General features: G+C 40.1%; 1 protein-coding gene across 6 annotated transcripts in view; it reads left to right on the top strand.

Annotated features, from left to right (window-relative positions):
- C11H12orf42 (chromosome 11 C12orf42 homolog) overlaps window positions 1-21,656 on the top strand; it is a 195,051-nt gene that overhangs the window by 85,121 nt on the left and 88,274 nt on the right. For all 6 annotated transcript variants that reach the window (XM_089307575.1, XM_070052780.2, XM_089307572.1 and 3 more), the window contains one exon: window positions 9,685-9,796. In XM_089307575.1, the coding sequence (XP_089163701.1) occupies window positions 9,685-9,796 (112 nt within the window). The remainder of the gene's footprint in view (window positions 1-9,684; window positions 9,797-21,656) is intronic.

Below are 21,656 nucleotides of genomic sequence, written 5' to 3'. Positions count from 1 at the left end.
TTGCATCAGTTGAGATGATCGTGTGGACTTTGCTCTTCATTCTGTTAGTGTGTTATATTATAATGATTAATATTTATGTATTTAATTATCCTTGTGTTCCAAGGGAAAAAAGTCCATTTGGTTGTGGTATATAATCCTTTTAATGTGAAGTTGAGTTCAGTTTTCTGGTGTTTTGTTGAGGGTTTTTGAGTCAATATTCTTCAGAGATATTGGTCTATAGTTTTTTTGTAGTGCTTTTGTCTGACTTTGGGGTCAGGGTAATGCTGATAGCTAATTTTGTTTCAATTTACCTTGACATTCTATTAGCAGAAAATATTTAGCTTGGATCTTAAGTTGCTCAAGTTTGGTCTTATAAATATGGGGGAAAAAACACCATAAGTGTGAAAATTTTCTGGTCTGCTTACTACTCAGTAATTATGTGCAATATTGAACCTCCAGCAGTGTGGAATTCTGGGCTTCCTCTTCAAATGCAAGTTGTTTTTCCCAGTGGCTCTTCCCTCTCTTTGTAATTGACTATGTTTGACAAGTTTAGTTACTTGCTCTCACCATGATTTCTGTACCTGTAAATGGGACACAATGTTGTTGATTTCATGGTGTTGTAGGAGGCATTCAGTGAGTTGAAGTAAATGCCTCGTTCAGTGCAATGCGGATGCAGGTCCACTTCTGCTATATTTGCTTTTGTGCATCAGTGTGTCTTAGTATCACAGCAAGAGCAGAAAAGCTAAGGCCAGGGGTTTTGAGGTGGGAGATAACACTGCTCATTTACTCCTTTTTTTCCATGCTACTTTGTGTCTGTTGCCGACTCTACTAGCTTGTCCTTGGTTAATACTGCTATCAGTGTCTCCACAAACAAGGTTACCATGAATTGCCCAAGTCCCGGAAGTGTAACATAGTCCTGTACTGCTCAAAGAACATTTGTTACTGAAATAAAAGCAATCAGACGTAGATGAAATTGGCCTTACAAATTGTGGAACACAATTTCTTCTTATAGTTGTTTGGTCAAAGAAGAGAAAAGGATTCAATGATTTTTCATCAGAATGGAAAGTAGAAACCAAGAAAAGCCATGACTCCATCTTTTAACCTTCCAGTCCAAAATCAGTGACATTTGCCGCTAAACAGTTACAGTACTACTCATGGGTCTCAAATATATGTAGTGGTAACTCTGCCAGACCATTATCATAACTACTCCATCAGATAGTGCTATTATTATCCCCATTTTACAATTGAGGAAATGGAGGAAAATAAGGGTAAAGCAGTTTGCTCAAGTGTTAGATCAAGGATCCAACTTTGGCTCTCTCACTCTGGGGTCTGTGCTGTGGTCCACTGCACACATTGCTTCTTTGTTCTGATAAGTACTAATATTTATTATTGTTGTTGTTGTTATAATTATCATGTTCCGATTTTTTTCTACCCTTTCTTTATCTTTCCTCAGATAAACATAGGCTACAGCTCACAGCTCATGTAGCAATCATATTTTCAGATTCCCCATACTGTCTCAAGAATCTTACAAAGTAGTCAGGGAAGAGAACGTGGCTCCCATGTGACTCTGTTCAGCAGAGAGTTAGTGACTTGCCCAAGGTTGTGGGGCTGATTGTTAGTACTCGTGTCAGCAGTGTGACTGCCCTACCATTTCTTCTGCTTCAGGATGGTGTATGAGTGAACACTGTTGTAATACAAGCAGCCTGGGTATATGTCAAACAGGATAAGATCTGGGAATGCAGAGGGAAGAACTATTTGAACTAGAGGTTGGAAGTCTGAGAGAGAAAACCAATTTTAAATGCGATCACAGTGATGAATGAAATCAAGGACCCTGCATATAAAATTCAGAGTGGTACAAGCCATTTGGATGATTCACTTAACCTCTGGTGACTCATGTTCCTCTTCTACTTGTAAAATAGGGATAATCAAGTTAGATTTCATAAGGATTTGATGATTTAAAATGTGTCAAGTGTTTTGAACAACTCACCACAATGTTAGTTGATGCTGACATTTAATGAGCAGAAAAACAAAAATTTATCCCTAAAGAAGTAAAAAAAAATCTTTAAAGTCAATAATGTTCCTTTTCTCCTCCAAAAGCAGTTGCTTCATTTTGGTTTGGAAGATCTCAGAAAACTTAGCATGAGAACTTCTCAGCTTGGTTTTATTTGCCCTCTAATTAAATTTGGTTTTATACTCTAAACTTCTGAGTTCAATTAGTTTTCCCCCTTTGGGTTCCTGGCATTTATTCTTTGTGATACATACTCGTGTTCTTATATTATATACAGTGCTTGTCCTGACACCTTCCTGCTTGTGCCAAGAAGTGCTGTTCACATTTAAGGTTTGTTGTTATTTGATAGGAAGCATTACCTGTATTATATACAGTCCATGATGGGGAAATAACAGTTTATAAAAGGAAAAATATCTCCCTACCCACAGAAGTGTAACATCTGTTTGTATAATGACCTCAGTAGGTAACTGAGTCCTGTTTGGTGAATTTCCTATTAAATTTCTGGCTGGTCTACTTCTTATTTGTTAGAAATAACTTTCACCAGAGGACACTGGGCAGACAACCTTGCCAGCATATTTAACTTCTTGTCCTTTAAGAAATTATACTTTGATTTCAGAGGTTTGAGTTTGCTAGATAATGAAATTATCATGGTGAAACAAGCCATAGAAATAATAAATACAGTAATTCTTCTTTGCCTATTGTGTGCTTTTGCTATTCACAAATTTTAGGGCCTTAGATATTAGATACACTTACGTAAGGCCTCACGAACAGTAATTATCTTTTGGCCAAAGAAAAAGCCCAAACGAATGCTAAGCTGCATTATCGCTTGGCTTCTGACATGAGCTGATAATCAGATTTTCTTGCTTAAATCCATGGTACTTGAACAATGCTACCCACTGTCTGTGCTTCCCGATATTACCCTTAATTAGAAAGAACAGAAACACAAATCTGAATTATTTCAAAATCTGGTTTCCATGGTCAGGGGTTTGAAGGGCTTAACTTTATTATAAATAAACCTGGCTTTATTGGCTAATGAAATCTGAAATGCGAAGCCTGGGATGGGAAGGAGTGTAATATGCTGATGTTTACATATCCAAATATTCAATGTGGGCAAAGTGTTTTGTAATAAATCATTGGATAACTGAATTATGATTCCTTTGTCCAAGTATGATCCAAAACTCATCACTAAGGATAATCTGGAAGAAACTTGAAATTAAGTTTTGTTGGAAAGTATTATCATTAGGCTTAATAATATAAATATCAATAGCTGCCAAGGAGATGTTGACCTATTTTATAATTTCTCCCACTTTAGTCCTTGTTTTCCTCTTTGACACATTGGGTCACATATGATACATGTGTGCTGGTCTGGCTCTGTACACATACGCATCTTCAGTGTATTCGCAAATATTCATCCTGGGCTCATTTTGCAGTGGAGAATAATCTATGGACTGGTATGTGTGCAAGACAGATGGTGAGATGGGAGACCAGTTATATTTTTGTTTATAATCATGTAAGGTGAAGGCTTCCAATAGGTGAGGATGCCTGACTCTGTTTGAAGGTCTAAGCCGTAGCTAAGTGGAGATAGTAACTTTTGCTTCTCTTAGAACCCCTGTCACATATAAGGATATCAGAGGCTATTGAAACTGTGATCATATATACCAAACACAGATACCCTTGCATGAGAGTACTTCACGAAGTTTATAGAAAAATAGAATTCAAAGATAAGTTGATTTTGGTAGAAGTAAATTTTGAAATCCATGAGGATTTTTTTCCTTGCTTTTTTTCTACTATTTAAATTTATATAAATGGAAAAATTTCATGTGTTTTAAGAGGAGTTTTTTTATACACATTTTCCGTGAACTTTTGGATGAACCCATATATGAAAAAACCACAGGATTTTGGAAAAGATTAAGAAGCTCTGCTTTATTTTTATTTATTTATTTATTTATTTTTTATCTTTTATTTAATGAATATAAATTTCCAAAGTACGACTCATGTGTTACAATGGCTTCCCCCCCATACCGTCCCTCCCACCCACAACCCTCCCCTTTCCCACTCCCTCTCCCCTTTCATTCACATCAAGATTCATTTTCGATTATCTTAATATACAGAAGATCAGAAGAAGCTCTGCTTTAAAACAAAATACATTCACCCATATGGTTAAAGAGAGAGGAGATTACATAAGGTGAATGATTTAAACAAACTTTTGAAAGCTGTACGATAGTTAAAAAGTGTGCATATGGCCGGCGCCGCGGCTCACTAGGCTAATCCTCCGCCTAGCGGCGCCGGCACACCGGGTTCTAGTCCCGGTCGGGGCGCCGGATTCTGTCCCGGTTGCCCCTCTTCCAGGCCAGCCCTCTGCTGTGGCCAGGGAGTGCAGTGGAGGATGGCCCAGGTGCTTGGGCCCTGCACCCCATGGGAGACCAGGAAAAGCACCTGGCTCCTGGCTCCTGCCATCGGATCAGCGCGGCGGCCATTGGAGGGTGAACCAACGGCAAAAGGAAGACCTTTCTCTCTGTCTCTCTCTCTCACTGTCCACTCTGCCTGTCAAAAAAAAAAAAAAAAAAAAAAAAAAAAAAAGTGTGCATATGATAAAGGGTTAATATTCAGACTATATAAGGAGCTCAAGAAACAAAACAACAACAAAATAAATGATCCAGCAAGACATAGGCAAAGGACATGAGCAGGCATTTTTCAAAAGATGAAATATAAATAGCTAAACACACATGAAAAAATCCAGTAGTTAGATTAGATCACAATCCCGGGCAGCAGTTTGTTTCTCTGTAACTCTGATTGCACATAGCTCAGTGGGAAGAGACTAAGTGCCATGACCAAGCGCACCAAGCATACTTGTACTGCGTCAGATAGATTATGCTACATGTAGAAGAAATACTCATTCTATTCAATATTTATATTTGGATCTTTGGATTATTATTCTGAGTGGCCATTTTTAATCACAATTTGATTTTCCATTGTGGAAATTCCATTCTAATTTCTTACATTCTTATTATTCAGTAATTATTCGGGTCTTAATGGTCTATTAAAGAGTGGTTCTGGAGTTCAGAAAACCCAATTTGAAATAATAAGGCTGTTGAGGAAATCCACACTTTTCTTTTTGGTCTGCAGGAATGGTAAATATTTCATTATCTTGTGGGACAAGGACTCAGGCAGAGGAGCTCCGATTGCTCTCCTTGTCTTTCCATGTTCTCTAATTACAGCTGCTGCTGGGTATCCTGACGCCACTGCTTCCCCTACATATTGCCAAGAAAGAAAATATGCCTCCATTGGCTACTGTACTGAGAATGGTTCCTAAAACCAAGCAAGAAAACCACAGTGATCTTGGCAAACAAACAATTGAAAAGTACAGGTGCTGGGAGTGTACACAGCCCCAAAATCAACATGACTTGGGAGGAAAGGGGGTTTGATAACAAAGAAAGGTGCTTTCATTCAGAGAAATTTATTTCTTTTAAATATTTGCGATCTGCAGCCGATAGCACATGTGGCCACTTGGCATTATTGCTTGACAAAGGAGAGGGCTGGCCATAATGAGCAGATGCTTGAGAGACCTGTTGCGTGAGGAGCACCATCCATCAAGAAGATCAATATTTACTGTTCTTGTATCTTTGTGGTGAAAGTTTGCTCTCCTTAAAAAACGGTGGGATGTTGTGCTATAATATATAGGATGTGAGTTTGACTTGAGTGAATCAGCTGAAAGCAACAAGGTCTTCATGAACAGGAGTGATGAAATGTTCACTGTTTTAAGAAGGACGATCTGCCTGACGCATGACCTGTGCAATAATTTCCCCATTCACTTGGTTTCATTCCAGTTAAATCATACCTTGACAAAAGGCACAGTTTTAATATGATACTGCATTTCAAAATGTTTTTTGTATTTTAACTTTTATTTAAGAAATATAAATTTCCAAAGTACAACTTTTGGATTATAGCAGCTTTTTCCCCCCATAACCTCCCTCCCACCTGCAACCCTCCCATCTCCCACTCCCTCTCCCATCCCATTCACATCAAGATTCATTTTCAATTATCTTTATATACAGAAGATCAATTTAGTATATACTCTTTTTTTGACAGGCAGAGTGGACAGTGAGAGAGAGAGAGACAGAGAGAAAGGTCTTCCTTTTTGCCGTTGGTTCACCCTCCAATGGCCGCTGCGGCCAACACACTGCGGCCGGCGCACCATGCTGATCCGAAGCCAGGAGCCAGGTGCTTCTCCTGGTCTCCCATGCAGGTGCAGGGCCCAAGCACTTGGGCCATCCTCCACTGCCTTCCCGGGCCACAGCAGAGAGCCGTCCTGGAAGAGGGGCAACCGGGACAGAATCTGGCACCCCGACCGGGACTAGAACCCTGTGTGCCGGCGCCACAAGGTGGAGGATTAGCCTATTGAGCCACGGCGCCAGCCCAATTTAGTATATACTAAGTAAGAAAATATGTTTTAAAACATAAATGAATTCCATTCAATCTGACCCAACATACATATAGTAGGAACCATGCTAGGTACTGAGTTGACCAAGGTGGCCAATATGGGAGTCATTGTATTAGCATTTTGGTGCCTCAGTTTCCCTAATTTGTCATCCTTAGATCACAGAAGAGAGATCTGTGAGATGAGGAGAAGGGAGAGATAAGTAGGTGATGGGTCATAATCAAACTGTTATATTACAGTGTGGTCCACATCTGTAATACATATGTAGAATCATACTGGGAGTCTTGTTAAAATTCAGATCCTCACTCAGTTGGTCATGGTCAGAGAAATCTCTGTACCCAGCAGCCTCCCAGGCCATGGTGGTGTTGCTGGAACTCGGGCCACACTTGGAGTCACAAGAAGCTTGTTATCACTTGTTATCAGTCACCTGCAATGATTGGCAGCCCAGCCGCATGCATCCCTGGGCTCCACCCGGGACATTTTGGATCAAAATTTGCATTTAACTCGTTCTCCAGGTAATGCTTGTGTGTGGTATAGTTTGATAAGCACTGCTTAAAAGATGAAAAACTATTGAGCACGGTTAAGAAAGGAACTATGCTTATAAAATAAAGGTTTCTGACCCTTTCGCAGTTAATCCCCCATACTCCATCACTGGCACAACTGGCCTGGTTCACTCAATTCCCATTTTCCATTTAGGAGATAGGTACCATATTTAGACTTGGGTTTTTAAAAGAGAATATGAAAAAGAGACTTCCATGGACATTACTTCTAGCAAGTCTAGGAGCAAGTGGAGAAGCTAATGAGTGATAGAGGACTGCAGAGGAGGGAATGGTCTGGAACTCCTCAAAAGGGTGTAATCAGTAGGACTCAGGCATCAGTAGATTTGGAAGCTAAGGGAGGGAGAAAAATCCAGAGAAAGCCCTCCAGTCTGGTTATGACATCTGGATTTATGGTTCTGGCAACACTAAGGGATACTGTATAGCATGGGGTTAAGAATGTGGGCCTTGGAATAGGAATGAGTGGAGCTCAGACATGTTTCCAATACTTACTACTTACATAGCTTGGTAAATTACCTAGATTTTCATCTTTAAAATGGGGATATTGATTGTTGTGTGGTGGCATTAGTTGCACCTTGCAAAGATAGAATCAAGAAATTGAGACTGTTAGGACATTGTCCCAGCTTGTGCAGAGAGGAGTGAGATGAGACTTGGGCATGGGCCTCACAGTTCTGCAGCTCTTGCCCTGAACTATTGCCTCCAAGGTAATACCTCCAGGAGGGTAGGAGTTCTGACCAATATGAATAACTTTCTCTCTAGGTCTCTCTTAGTGTCACTGCTGTATTGCATAGTGACAGAGTGAAGGGGTGAAGGGGTGAAGAGGAGAGAGAGAGAGAGAGGGAGAGGGAGAGGGAGAGAGGAGAGGGGAGCGGAGTTGTGGGAAGGGGAAGGAAAGGGAGAGAACTTTTGTCTACTGGTTCACTCCCCAAATGGCCACAGCAGCTGGGCCTAGGCCAGGCTGAGCCAGGAGCCAGTGACTCCATCCATGTTTCCCATATGGGTGTCAGGGGTCCAAGTACTTGAGCCATTTCCCACTGCCTTCCCAGGCACATTAGCAGGAAGCTGAATTGTAAACATGGTAGCTGAGATGCCAGCATTGCCAGTGGCAGATTAATCCAGTGCACTACAATGCTGCCTCCCAATATGTGTCTCCTCCTCTCCCTCCCACTCTCCTACACACCCCCCAAGATTTATTTATTTGAAAGGCAGAGTTACAGAGAGAGAGAGAGAGAGAGGGAGAGACACACAGAGAGAGAGAGGTCTTCTGTCCACTGGTTCACTCTCCAAATGGCCGTAGCAGCTTGAGATTGGCTGATCCAAAGCCAAGAGCTTCTTCTGGCTGTCCCATGTGGGTGCAGGGGCCCAAGCACTTGGGCCATCTTCTACTGATTTCTCAGGCCATAAGTAGAGAGCTGGATCAGAAGTAGAGCAGCTGGGACTCAAACCAGCCCCTTATGTGATGCTGGTGCTATAGACAGAGGCTTAACCTAATATGCCACAGTGCCGCCTTCCTCCTTCTCCCCCGGTGTGTGTCTTCTTAAACTTCTATCCTTGCCTCCTTGGTCTGTCATCATGGCAAAGGGAACGTTTCTATTCTGGTGCTTTCCTGGGTTCCTCCAACTCAGAGTTTCAGAAGACACAAACCTTTTCCTCAGGTGGTAGGTGGGGCTGGGTGTGTGATTTGGCTGTGTGAAATGATCAGATGTATACTTCACCTTTTAGGTAGGATACTATCCCTCATTCAGGGATGGTTTGATTTCTTACAGACCCAACTAGTTAATATCACCCAGAACACCTACTATGCATGATATCCAAACAGCACTATCCTTGCAGTAATATCCAATCACATCCAAATAATAAAAAGTATTCACTAACAGGCATTTAGTGCCGTATATAAGTTTAATGAGTTATGTTTACTTAAAATAAAATAATGCTATCATTATTTATGACTTTACTTCATGTTATTTATCTAATATCTTTGTAGATCTTTCCCCTTTTCATTTCTGTCTGGTTGTTTCCAGGTGACAAAGCCTGACTTGAGAGCCTCACTTCCTCTATGTTCTGCCTTTCTACCCTCTGGCACACTGTGTGTTCCTACGCTAGGAGTAATCCTCACCCAAACACCCAACTTAGAGCAATCCTACGCTCTCTGCTTGTGTGTCTTTGTTCTGAAGTCACCTTATCTGAGAAGCTGTGGCTTATTTCTGTATATGAATTAGCATACTACTTTCAATAATTTTCCATTCTCTTTACTCTTTAACCTTGTCTTTTCACCTCAGCAATAGAAAATCACTACCATATATATATATATATACATATACATACACACACACACATATATATATATATTTGTTTATATTTTGTCATCCTTCACTAAAGTGTCAATTTCTTAAGAGCAGGTAACTTCATCTGTTGTTTCTCTAGTGTCTAAAACAATAGCTGGTCCATAGTGTAACCAAATAAAAATTTTTAAATGAATTAAAAATAAACTGACTACCCTTTAATAGAAAACATGAGAAGGATGTGCATGTGTATATAAAGAGAACCAGCTGCAATTGTTTTCAGGATCGTTGCATTTAAAGAATAATGAAGCAAAACTGCTTTTAAAATATCACTATTTAGAGAAGTGTGGTAGGTGGCATGAATTTCTCTTGGAGCCATAAGCTGATTTTGTTTTGTGTGTTTTTCTTTTCTGCTTACAGCCTAGCCCTCATCATGAGAGAACTGCTTTGCCCTGCTCCAGATTCATGAACCATATGAAGAATTTCTCAGAATCTCATAGATTTAACAGTCTAAGTTTTCTACATTTCCCAGGTAAATTAAGAATTAATCTCCAAAAGGCAGAGTTTCCAAGGAAATTCTTGAATATGTACAGGTTAAACTTATAAAGACTTTATTGAAAAACACCTGAATTATGTTCCAAACTGGCAACAAAAGAGGGAGGTGTTGTCTTAGGAAGCTGCTAAATCCAAAGAACAGACTGCTGGATCCAGGATTCCCTGGTAGAATCATGTTTTATTTCTCTTTCATTGTTGGCACCATTCTCATGTTGCTTCATTTTCAGAAAGAATGGCAACAGTCTGCCATGGTGGCTGTAGGCATATATGATTCTTAGAGCTTGAACTCTAAGAAGTAAAGAAACCTTTTTTTCCACTCTGTCTATAACAATCCCCGCGTCTTATCTAATGATGTTGATTGTCCAAACTTGCGTCTCATGTTCACCCCTCTAGACAGGATGTTTGGGAGAACAGAGCAAATCAGTCAACTCTTGCTGCTCCTGAGGCTGTGGAGGTGGGTCGCTTAATTGTCAGCTGCATTTAAATTACACAGAGTATGTGTGTGCTTGTGTATGTGTGAGGGGGTGAAAATGGAAGGGTGATTTCCTAATATAAATTGAAAGGGGCAAACAAAAGAGTATTATTTTGCATCAACCCAAAATGATGTACGGTCATGTTAGCTGCATTCTACACAATACTGGCAACATAGCCTTTTCTGATAATCATGTACTACCCATAAACTCCATTTTGAGGACCTTCACTGACCTGAAAAGGCTAATTAATTTACAGTTCCAATTTACTACTAAGAGAAAGTGAAGTTTTAAAAGACAATTGGTGCAGCAGGTAACTGCTACCCTTTCATTTAGATAATGCTTTATTTTAGAATGTAATTATTGATTTATTTGTATTTATGTATTAACAAATTTTGTTGCCTAAGTGTAGATGTTAGGGCTGTTGAAATGTTCTGTTGGTTTTTGATAGCTTTTGAGAATGTAATTTTAGTGGGATTTTCAAAGAATCGCATTGAGATACATTTTGCTTGATTAAAAAAAAGTTAAAAACTTTGGAGGTGTGATTAATACATTACCTTGGTTCAAAACCCAAAAATATAAAGATGTTTACAGTGGATTATCTTGTTCCTATCCCAGTTTCAATCTGCCTTGTTCCCCTTTTCTCCATAGGAAAATAATTTTAATGCTTTCTTGAGAATCCTTCAACACTTTCTCTGAGCAAATGAACACTTATATTATGAGCAAATATCAGTGTGCAGGTGGGCAGCCACGCTCCGCACCTAGCTGTCTTCACTTCGCACTCTATCTTGGAGCTGTTTCTAAATCAGTGCATTGATAGCTTCCACATTCATTTTTCTTAAAACTTCACTAATATGTTTTATGGTATGCTTTAATTTATTTAGTCAGCTTCCTTTGATGGAATCTACTGATTCACCCTAAAAAACCAATAAAGTAATATAAATTTCATATTTTAGAGCTTTGTTGGCATATATTAAAATGAATTTTTATGCAACTAGTGTTACTTTTAGACTTAGTTTCACTCAGTTGAAAAAAAAAACAAAGCAAATAAATAGTCAAGATTATGATAAAAGCTGTGAAGAAGAGAGATGGATGCCTTAGGTACCTTCATGGTCAGCTCCTCCCCAGCCTCAGCCTGGCAATCGGCCTGCTAATCTCTTTTGTGCCCTTGTTTGTTTTGCTTTTTCCAAGATGTCATATAAGTGGAATCATATGATACGTGACTCCTGCAATGTGTTCTCTTCCACTTAGCTTAATGGATTTGAGATCATCCTTATTGTTGGCTATTAGTGGCTCATTCGTTTTTGTGGTTGAGTAATATTCCACTGTGTGAGTTTACCACAGTCTGTCCCTTTATCAGCTGAAGAACATTTGAGTTGTTTCAGTTTTTGAAAAATGCTTCGGGAAACTTCACTGAAGTGATAGAAATGTACATACCTGAATTGTGATAATGGCTACAAATCTGTTTTATGGAATTCATAGAACTGGACACTAATTTTTCTGTGTAAATTGAAATTCAAAGAACCTGTTATAAACCAGTGGGTGGAAGATCTCTCTGTCTTTTTGTCTGTCCCTCTCTCTGTGTAACTTTTTCAAAATAAATAAATCAATCTTTTTTGAAAGAGCTTCTATATGAATTTTTTTAAAAGTTAAGAAAGCTTCTTTTCCAAGAGAATGCTAAATGGCAGACGACGCCGGTGCAGCAGGAAGGCTGTAGGGTCCCGGGGACCCTGGAATGGGAGGCCGAGGTGGATTCTGTGGAGGTTTCAGCTGTGGAGTCTTGTCTGGGGCTGGGGAGAAGCCCTGGAGCTCCTGAAGGCAACACCAAGGACAAGGAGTGGCTCTCTGTCACCAAACTGGGCCATCTGGTTAAGGACATGAAGGTCAAATCCTTGGAGATCTGTCTCTTCTCCCTGCCCATCAAGGAGTCTGAGATCATCGACTTTCTTCTGGGTGGTCCTTCAAGGATGAGGTTTTGAAGATCATGCCAGTGCAAGAGGCAGACTCGCGAAGGCCAGTGGGCCAGGTTCAAGGCACTTGTCAACCTGGGTGTGAAGTGCCCCAAGGAGGCAGCCACCACCATTGAAGTGGCCATCATCCTTGCCAAGCTCACCATTGTGCTGGTGCAGCCAGGCTATTGGGAGAACAAAACTGGCAAACCCCAGAGCATGCCCTGCGATGTGACAGGACATTCTCCTTATATAAATTAATTTTTATTTTTATTTTATTTATTTTATTTTTTTATTTAGTAAATATAAATTTCCAAAGTACAGTTTATGGATTACATTGGCTCCCCCCCCCCATAATTTCCCTCCCACTCGCACCCCTCCCATCTCCCGCTCCCTCTCCCATTCCATTCACATCAAGATTCATTTTCAATTATCTTTATATATGGAAGATTGATTCAGTATATATTAAGTAAAGATTTCATCAGTTTGCACCCACACTGAAACACAAAGTGTAAAATACTGTTTCAGTACTAGTTATAGCATTACTTCACATTGGACAACACATTAAGGACAGATCCCACATGAGAAGTAAGTACACAGTGACTCCTGTTGTTGACTTAACAATTTGACACTCTTGTTTATGGCGTCAATAATCTCCCTAGGCTCTAGTCATGAGTTGCCAAGGCTATGGAAGCCTTTTGGGTTCGCCGACTTCGATCTTATTCTGACAGGGTCATAGTCAAAGTGGAAGTTCTCTCCTCCCTTCAGAGAAAGGTACCTCCTTCTTTGATGGCCCCATTCTTTCCACTGGGATCTCACTCACAGAGATCTTTCATTTAGGTCTTCTTTTTTTTCCCCAGAGTGTCTTGGCTTTCCATCCTAAAATACTCTCATGGTCTCTTCAGCCAGGTCCGAATGCCTTAAGGGCTGATTCTGAGGCCAGAGTGTTAATATAAATTAAATTAAAAAAGAAATGTTCTAAGAATGAACATTTGTATACTTTTTGTATTTTTAGTTTGCTTATTTTAATTTTATTTGAAAGGCATTCAGAAAGCAACAGACAGAGATGGGTTCATGCCCAGATACCTGAAATAGCCAGGGCTAGGCCAGGCCAAAGCCAGGCATCTGGAACTCAATCTAGATCTTCCATATGCATGGCAGGGATCTAAGTACTTGAGCCATCATTTGTTGCCTCCCAGGGTCTGTGTTTATAGGAAGCTAGATAAGAAATGCAGTAGCTGGGGAGTGAACCCAGGTACTTGGATATGGATGTGGGCTCCCCAAACAGTATCTTCACTGCTCCACCAAATGCCTGCCCTCTAACAACTGGAGTGTCTTGGTGAATGTGGCAAGAATAGGATTTTTAAAAATCTAATGTATTTTTTATTTTTAATTGACAATAATTGTGCATATTTATGGTGTACAGCTTGGTATTTCAACACATGTATAGAATGTTTAGTGATCAAAACAGGGCAACTAGCATATCTATCACTTAAAACATTTATTTGTATTAGAGACATTCAAAAGTCCCTTTAATAGCTATTTTGAAATACACAACTTTCATCTACCATAATTATCCAACTGTGTTATAGAACAGTAGAGGTTATTCCTCCAATCCAATTGCACCCCCATACCTGTCAACTGTACTTTCTCAGTCCCCTAATCCCACACCCATTTTCTAGCCTATGGTAATCATTGTTACTCTCTCTACTTCTGTAAGATCAACTTTTTATCTTTTGCATTTAAGTGAGGATATGTGATATTTTCTTTCAATGCCTGACTTGTTTCATTTAACACAATATCCTCCAGTTCCATCAATGTTGCCACAGATGATAGGATTTCAGTAATTTTTATGGCCTAATACTATTTTATTGTGTATGTTAGCATATTATCTCAACAGCCAAAGGTAAATAGTCCAATTACACATGACCAAATGAATAGATGGCTCTCAGAAGAATGTATCCCAACAGCCAATACATATAGGAAATGCTTAACATCACTAATACTCAAGGGGATGGAAGTCAAAATCACAGTGAGATAGCATCTCAGGTAGAATGGCTGTTATCCAAAAGACAAAAAAGGATGTGGAAAAAGGGATTTCTTACACACTGGTTGACAGGGATACAAATTAGTACAGCCATGATAGAAAAACAGTATGGCAGTTCCAAAAAAAACAAAACAAAACAAAACTGGAAGTAGAACTACTGTAAGATTCAGCAGTTCTGCTACTAACACAGAGTCATAGGAAATGAAATCACTGTTGAAGAGGTGTCTGCATTAGCATGTATTTTTGGCACTATTCACAGTAGGCAAGATATGACGTTAACCCAGGAGTCAGTAGATGGATTAAAGAATAAAAAATAGCTGGATGATTAGCCAGCACAATGTTGCAAGAATAATTTTTTTGATTGGAGGGTTGATGGCAACATTGAAGTCGTCTCACTTCTCAGGTTCTTTGGTGTTGCTGCCTTCAGAGCCAGATGGATACTCGAGTAGAAATATAAATGCATATCAGAGTGTCCCTGTGTATATACACATATATACACACAGACTTGAGTCTTGTTCTTCAGAGATGCACGTGATAAGACTGGAGAGGTAAGCAGATGATGCTGACAACCCAGATCCAACAAGCACTTATTCACAGCCTACCACGTTCTGGACACGAAACAAATTCATCAAATAAAGAAACTGAGAATTACCTAAAGGACAAGGTAGTGGGCTGATAATGAGTCCATGATAAAGCTCAACAAATATTTATTAAATATTGACTCTGTGCCAACTGCTCTGCTGGGTGATCCCGACCACTACAGGAAAAACAAGTCTCAGATCTTACAAGGGTAAGGAGAGTGTAAAAATATTTCTAACGAGGAAGCTTCATAAACTTGGAGTTTTCTTGTGAGATAAACTTATTGATGCCAGACAGATGAACTCTGAATACGGTTGGGGAGGTCTCCCAGCTTCTGTCTCCATTCTGTGTAGTACAAACAGGGCCATGACTTGGAGAACATGGGAAGATGAGACAGGACTGTGTGAGGAAGAGCTGGGATCTTGCTTACCTGGATTAGCCCATTTTCCCTTTAGAAAACATGAGTCTCTTTTTTCAGAACTGGGGGATAAGCACTTCTCATGTCTCTAAAAGAATTTTGGGAAAGTTTCTTATGATTCTCACCACATTCCAGAATTTTCTTAGGAATGGTAGCAGCTTCTGCCCAACCCTTTCTCTACCAAAGCCTTAGAAAGGTTGGAGACCACTGTATTACAGACGATAAGAATTTTCTGGAAAAGACCCATTTTCCTCCTCTCAGGTGCAATAAGAAAAAAATGGCTTCAAATCATCTTAGTTGGCTCAGACATATTTCATGTCAGTTTGCAGAATCACATTACAGCTGACAGAGGCAATGGAAGCCCGACTGGCTCTTGCTGGGTGACTCCTCCTGTGTTTCCCTTAATAGTCCTAGTTTTTCTCTGGTATATCCAAAAGCATCTTTCCCTCTCACTCGGAAGCTTGTGAGAAAGCTCCAGATTCTTCCAGATTACTCTTCCTGGTGGAGAAATGGTAGCTTTCCCTAGAACCTTGAATACATCTGTACTCCTCTCAGTTATTTTCTCGTGGGGATCTTAGAGTGGGTTTTTGCCATCTCACTGCTCAGTGAAAACCACTTTCCACATAGGACATAAATTTGTATTTGGGAGGTCTCCACATGTGCAACTTTTGAGGGTAAAGGGTGCAAAGATAAGCCCAGGGCTTAGTTCTTGGAAAATTCAGGAAGTGTCTCCCAGAAGGGGAGGGAGAGAAGGACATTTGTCAAAATGTTTACGCTGCTGATCCTCTTTGAAATGCTGTTTCTCCTTTGTTCCTGTCAGACTCTGAAGAATCAAACTAAAGCACAAAGCACAGGAGGTGCTGGTGAGTGAGTGCAGTAGGGTTTTCTAATCGTTGTGCATCAAAGCCACACAGATTTTGATTCTGTAAAGAATTTTCCTTAATATGCTGGATTAATTACACAGATTCATAAAGCATGGTAGCCTTTCCTCATTGGTATCTTCTAGACTGTGGGTCTGTGCTCCTCCCCCTTCTTTTTTTGTATTCTATGGAACTTCCGCAGGAACAAAAGGAGTGGTATTTTTTATGGTATCATGACTTTGGTCCCATATTGCAGCTTTCTGTTAGGTAGACTGCCTGAATTTCTCAATGTGAACCTGTTTGTGTCTATATGGTAACCTTTCTGTGTACTGTGGGGGAAAACTCAAGATGTTTGATGGGCCTTACATTTTGTATAGTTTTGCACAAGTGGAAAGTAGCACATTGTAGTTCTTTGCATGCAAGCAAGAACAGAGGTTAAATGCAAGATGTTTACTCATGGTGAATATATCAGTCTCTGTTCATTAGTATAACAAAATACATAAGATAGACTACTTATGAAGCATGATAGTTTATTTTCACTCATGGTTTTAGAGGTTCACTATCCAACATTGGGTAGACCTTATTGATTCTACCATCTGGTAAAGCTGGAGTATGGTAATGACAGAGTATGGACAGAGAGGATCACATGGCAAGTCTGCAAGCAGAGAGTGAATGGCTAAGTGCAACTCAGGCTTTTATAGTCAACCCTCCAAGGCATGCCTAAGGAACACTGAGTAGGCTCACCTCCTAAACACAATATTTGGATTAAGTTTCTGCTCTCTTAAGGAACACTGAGTAGGCTCACCTCCTAAACACAATATTTGGATTAAGTTTCTGCTCTCTTAGTACCATCAACATATGTCTTTGGGATTTAATCCTCCTCAAGAGTTTGGCAGCCATATCCTACTCAAACCAAAGCAGTGAGTGATATTAGATAGGAGCCTTGCCTAGTTGGCTATATATTTGTCTCAATTCTGTTTAGTCTGTTTCATTTTCATATATCCATACATCACTGTTTTCTGGGATAAGACCAATTGACAGCTACAAATAACTAAAATTTATTGAACTTGACCATATGTCAGGCATTGTTTGAATTCTTCGTCTTAATGATCCATTTAATTCCCATTGAAACTCTATTGGGACAGCCATATTATTATTTCCATTTTATGGCAAAATACCTAGCGTCTGAAATGTTCGTTCTCTGACTAGTTTCATGCCTTTGCTAAGTGGAGGAGTTGAGACAACCTAGTCTGTGACCCTAACCATTACTGCTATTTTTTTCCTTGCCTAAAGCTTGTCTGTTTAAGCCTTGTTTAATTGTGCCTTCAACAGGCTTCCAGGCTGTGTTCTAATGCTTTTTAATGCATTGGCCTTCTTCAAAGAGTTAAGATAATATGTTAGATAATTTCCTCTTATAGTTTCCGGTTGTTATTCAGTAGTTGGAAAATCTGAATCGAAAAATCTCATAGGAAAAATAACATGAAGATGGATATGGATGGAGAATAAGAGTGGTTGAATATAGTAGCAAAAACAAAGTGTTGAAATGTACTAAAAAATAGATACTTACTTGTTTCATTGCCATAATGTTACAATGAAGATACTTATTTCTTTTTTATTATTTTTTTTTTGACAGGCAGAGTTAGACAGTGAGAGAGCGAGAGCGAGAGCGAGAGAGAGAAAGGTCTTCCTTCCGTTGGTTCACCCCCTAAATGGTCACAACGGCCAATGCACTGTTCTGATCTGAAGCCAGGAGCCAGGCGCTTCCTCCTGGTCTCCCATGCAGGTGCAGGGCCCAAGCACTTGGGCCATCCTCCACTGCCTTCCTGGGCCACAGCAGAGAGCTGGACTGGAAGAGGAGCAACTGGGACAGAACCGGTGCCCCAACCGGGACTAGAACCCAGAGTGCTGGCACCGAAGGCGAAGGATTAGCCTAGTGAGCCGCAGCACTGGGCCACTTATTTCTGTTTATTCATAGACTTTCTCTTGCACAACACCATTCTCCCTCTATAATGAGAATTTTTTCTTTCATCTCAGCTTACTTGACCTATTCATTAAATTTACAAAGAATTCTGCCCTTCTTGATTAACTCCTTGTCCTTTCTTGTACAAATCAGAGTAATGGGTAAGTGAAGAACTATACAAAATCTAGAACCACAAAATAAAATTTGTCAAGAGTAAAAGGAGAAGAAAAATTATAATATCAGTGGGGCAAAGAGGAGGGGGAAAAGGAGCCTGGATGTCAAGGAGGGCTTGGGAGAGCTTGGAATAGGAGAGAGGAATATGGGGCAGATGCCCTATATGTGAGAGGGAGGAATAAGGGAAGAAATAGAGGGAAAAGGGGAGGGAGAAGAAGGCAAGGATAGGGAGAAAGTGAACAAAACACGCCAAACACCAGAGTCAGGAAACGGTTTTATTGTGTTGGGGGGAACTCGGCAGGCTGCCTTCCTGTATCCCTGTAGCAGCATTTGGTTGACTGCCTGGTTGCTGAAAGCTTTGGTTTGTTTCATTATTACTTCCTATAAGTATTTAAACAGTCAAGGTACTATAAAAGCCAGGGTGAGAACCTCAGCCAGTGGTCCTAGGGGTGGCATTAACCAAGTGAAGAGAGGGCTCCGTAGAGGGGGAAGGAGGGGTTCCCTGGACTCTAGTGAAGACTGATGGATGTGGCGATTTGTTGAAGTGTTTTAACAGCTTGTTTTACCTGGTTTGATTGGTTAATAACAATACTGTTTTCTCAGAAAGATACAAGTTTTTCATTTTTTTAGCTGTTATAAGGTTTAAGGTCCATCTGTTCTGTAGTACCACACCTGCTAGCAAGGTGACTTGGCTTTGGAGACCTTGGATGGCATCAGCTGAGGTCTCAGTGGACCTCATGACCTCCTCTTGTAACTGTTGGGGCTGTTTTCGGAGTCGGTTGGTGGAGATAATGTTGTGGCCTTAAGCGCTTCCTGAGATCACTACTAAGGAGAGGGAGGCTGCAAAACTGATCCCAACCAAAACCAAGAGAAAGATTGCTTGTCTCTTGTGGGTAGAGGGGTCTGTCTGTAGAAAAAATTCTGAATATTCATACAACATTAAGTAGGGGGAGAGGACCACCAATACACATGGGCCAGAGTAGAGCCATGGACAAATGACAGAGTCTTTATTAAAGGATCTAGAAAGGTGCTGTCTAAACTATGACCAAGGTTTTTTTTTTTTTTTTTTTTTTTTAGTGAGAGGCAAATAGAAACTGACAGAAGCTTGATAATAATCAGATGGGCTTTAAGGCCTTGTCAGTTATGAGGCCCAGGCCTATCTATCTCTTTACATGGGATACATCATAAGAGAGGTGTGAATCTCCTTAGGGAAGGGACCCTGTTGACTTCCATTACCTACCTGGCCTGGGAGGAGAGCTGGCCAGGTGAAGGTAGGTGGCATCTCTAACGGGAGATTGGCAGCTCTGCCTGTAATCTTGCTGACCCTACTTGGCTGTCCCCTCAGCAGTGGTATTTTGGAAGCTGGGCAGAATAAAGGGCTTTTCAGCTTAGAGCCAACAAGGTCTGCAGCTCTGGCCTGGGAGCCTCCAGGGCAGTTCCATTTCCAGTGACCCAACTCTTGGCTGGCAGTGCTGCCAGGGCTCTTTGTAAGCTGACTTCTGCTGAAGCCCTTACTTTCCACCTTGAAAACCAATTCAGTGGACTGACCTGTTGGGTCTCCTTTATGGCAGATCACTGTGTAAAGCAGCCATTAATTGGTCTGCCACATATTTTTACATTGCTTTTATTGCCTAACTTCCTCTTTCTCTTGGTTTTTGTTAAAGCAGACTAGAGGAAACCTTTAAGAGAATGTAAGTCAAGTGGAGTTTAGTTCCATCTCCAATCTTTGGTGGCCAAAACTAGAAATTAATATTGTAGTCACAGGCATGTTTTGATAGTGTTTTTTTTATTTTTTATTTTATTTTTTGACAGGGTGGACAGTGAGAGAGAGAGAGAGACAGAGAGAAAGGTCTTCCTTTGCCGTTGGTTCACCCTCCAATGGCCGCCGCGGCCGGCGTGCTGCGGCCGGTGCATTGTGCTGATCCGATGGCAGGAGCCAGGTACTTAGCCTGGTCTCCCATGGGGTGCAGGGCCCAAGCACTTGGGCCATCCTCCACTGCACTCCCTGGCCACAGCAGAGAGCTGGCCTGGAAGAGGGGCAACCGGGACAGAATCCGGCGCCCCGACCGGGACTAGAACTCGGTGTGCCGGCGCCGCAAGGCGGAGGATTAGCCTAGTGAGCTGCAGTGCCAGCCATGTTTTGGTAGTGTTTTTTTGTGAGGTAGACAGTCTTCATGAGGAAAGCTATATCCTCACTTTAAAACTTTCTCTCCCTTTATTTGGTTTGAAAAGGAGCTTCTGTCTGTTTACTGTGCCCATGACAAAGTGAATTTAGATGTGAAATCATATTTTTATGTTATTATTACAAAAAAATGGTAGTCATCCCTTTTATAAGGTCTTAAGGTCAAATTGTACATCCTGGAGAGTTCTTCAGAATAGAGTTAGTTTCCTATCCTGAAGAGAATAGAGAAATGAGGGAACAAATCTGACTTCCCAGATTGCTTACTCACAATAACAGTGTCAAATTAAAACTTAGCAAACAATTTAAACTGTTAATAACAACTTATGAAAACATTTATCAGAAAGTCCAATGTCTTCTATAAATTTGAAGTCAAGAGTACACTTATTTGGAAACATTGTTTAAATATCTAATGCAAGTGTAACATATTTGACAAGCAAACCCAAGTACAGACATGTCAATGACTTAAACAGTTTTAGTTTATTTTTTTACCAATAAATTTAAAATATCTGATAGAGACTTATTTAGGTTGTGTGAACCAAAAGCTATCTTTGATTAACTTAGCAGTATAAATTTATAAGTAGTCTTCTATCTATAAGCCAATTAAAACAGAGCTCTTCAATTTTCCCCTGTAGACATACAGTCTATACACACGTATAGCATAACATACAAGATAGAAACTAAAGCAATTTTAGTAATAGTTTTTTAAAATCTGACTTTTTAATTATAATTAATCGATTAGAATTTTTTCTGCCCTTAGTAATCTGAGTTAACCATACTTTTTCTAAGTTGGAACCTGTGGTATATTATTAGCTTTATCTGCTTACAAAAAAATGTCCCAAGATATTGGATACAATGTAGCGCAAGGAAAAGACGTTCCTTGGAACCTAAGAAGACACATTTAAACACAGAACCAATAATGTTTTAACATCCTTGTGCAGTAAATCTGATATACAAAACTGTGGATGACAAAAAACTTCTAATAGCCATGTTTACAATTATAAACTTATTAACCAACAATAGGCACTTGCTTACTCCACACATTAATTTTGAAAACACCTGTAGGATTTTATAAAACATCCCTTTTAAGGCCTCTGGGTGTTTCTTATTAAGATAACCATCATGTCTGATAGCAACACAATAAGATAACTTTCAGGCATTTGCATCAATTGTATTTTACATTATTATAACTTAAAATTTA

This window comes from Oryctolagus cuniculus, chromosome 11 (genome assembly GCF_051225735.1).
Source record: "Oryctolagus cuniculus isolate XC-2025 breed Fujian yellow rabbit chromosome 11, ASM5122573v1, whole genome shotgun sequence".
NCBI lineage: Eukaryota > Metazoa > Chordata > Mammalia > Lagomorpha > Leporidae > Oryctolagus > Oryctolagus cuniculus.
Note: the sequence above shows the minus strand (reverse complement) of the source record. Positions and strands in the feature narration are given on the sequence as shown.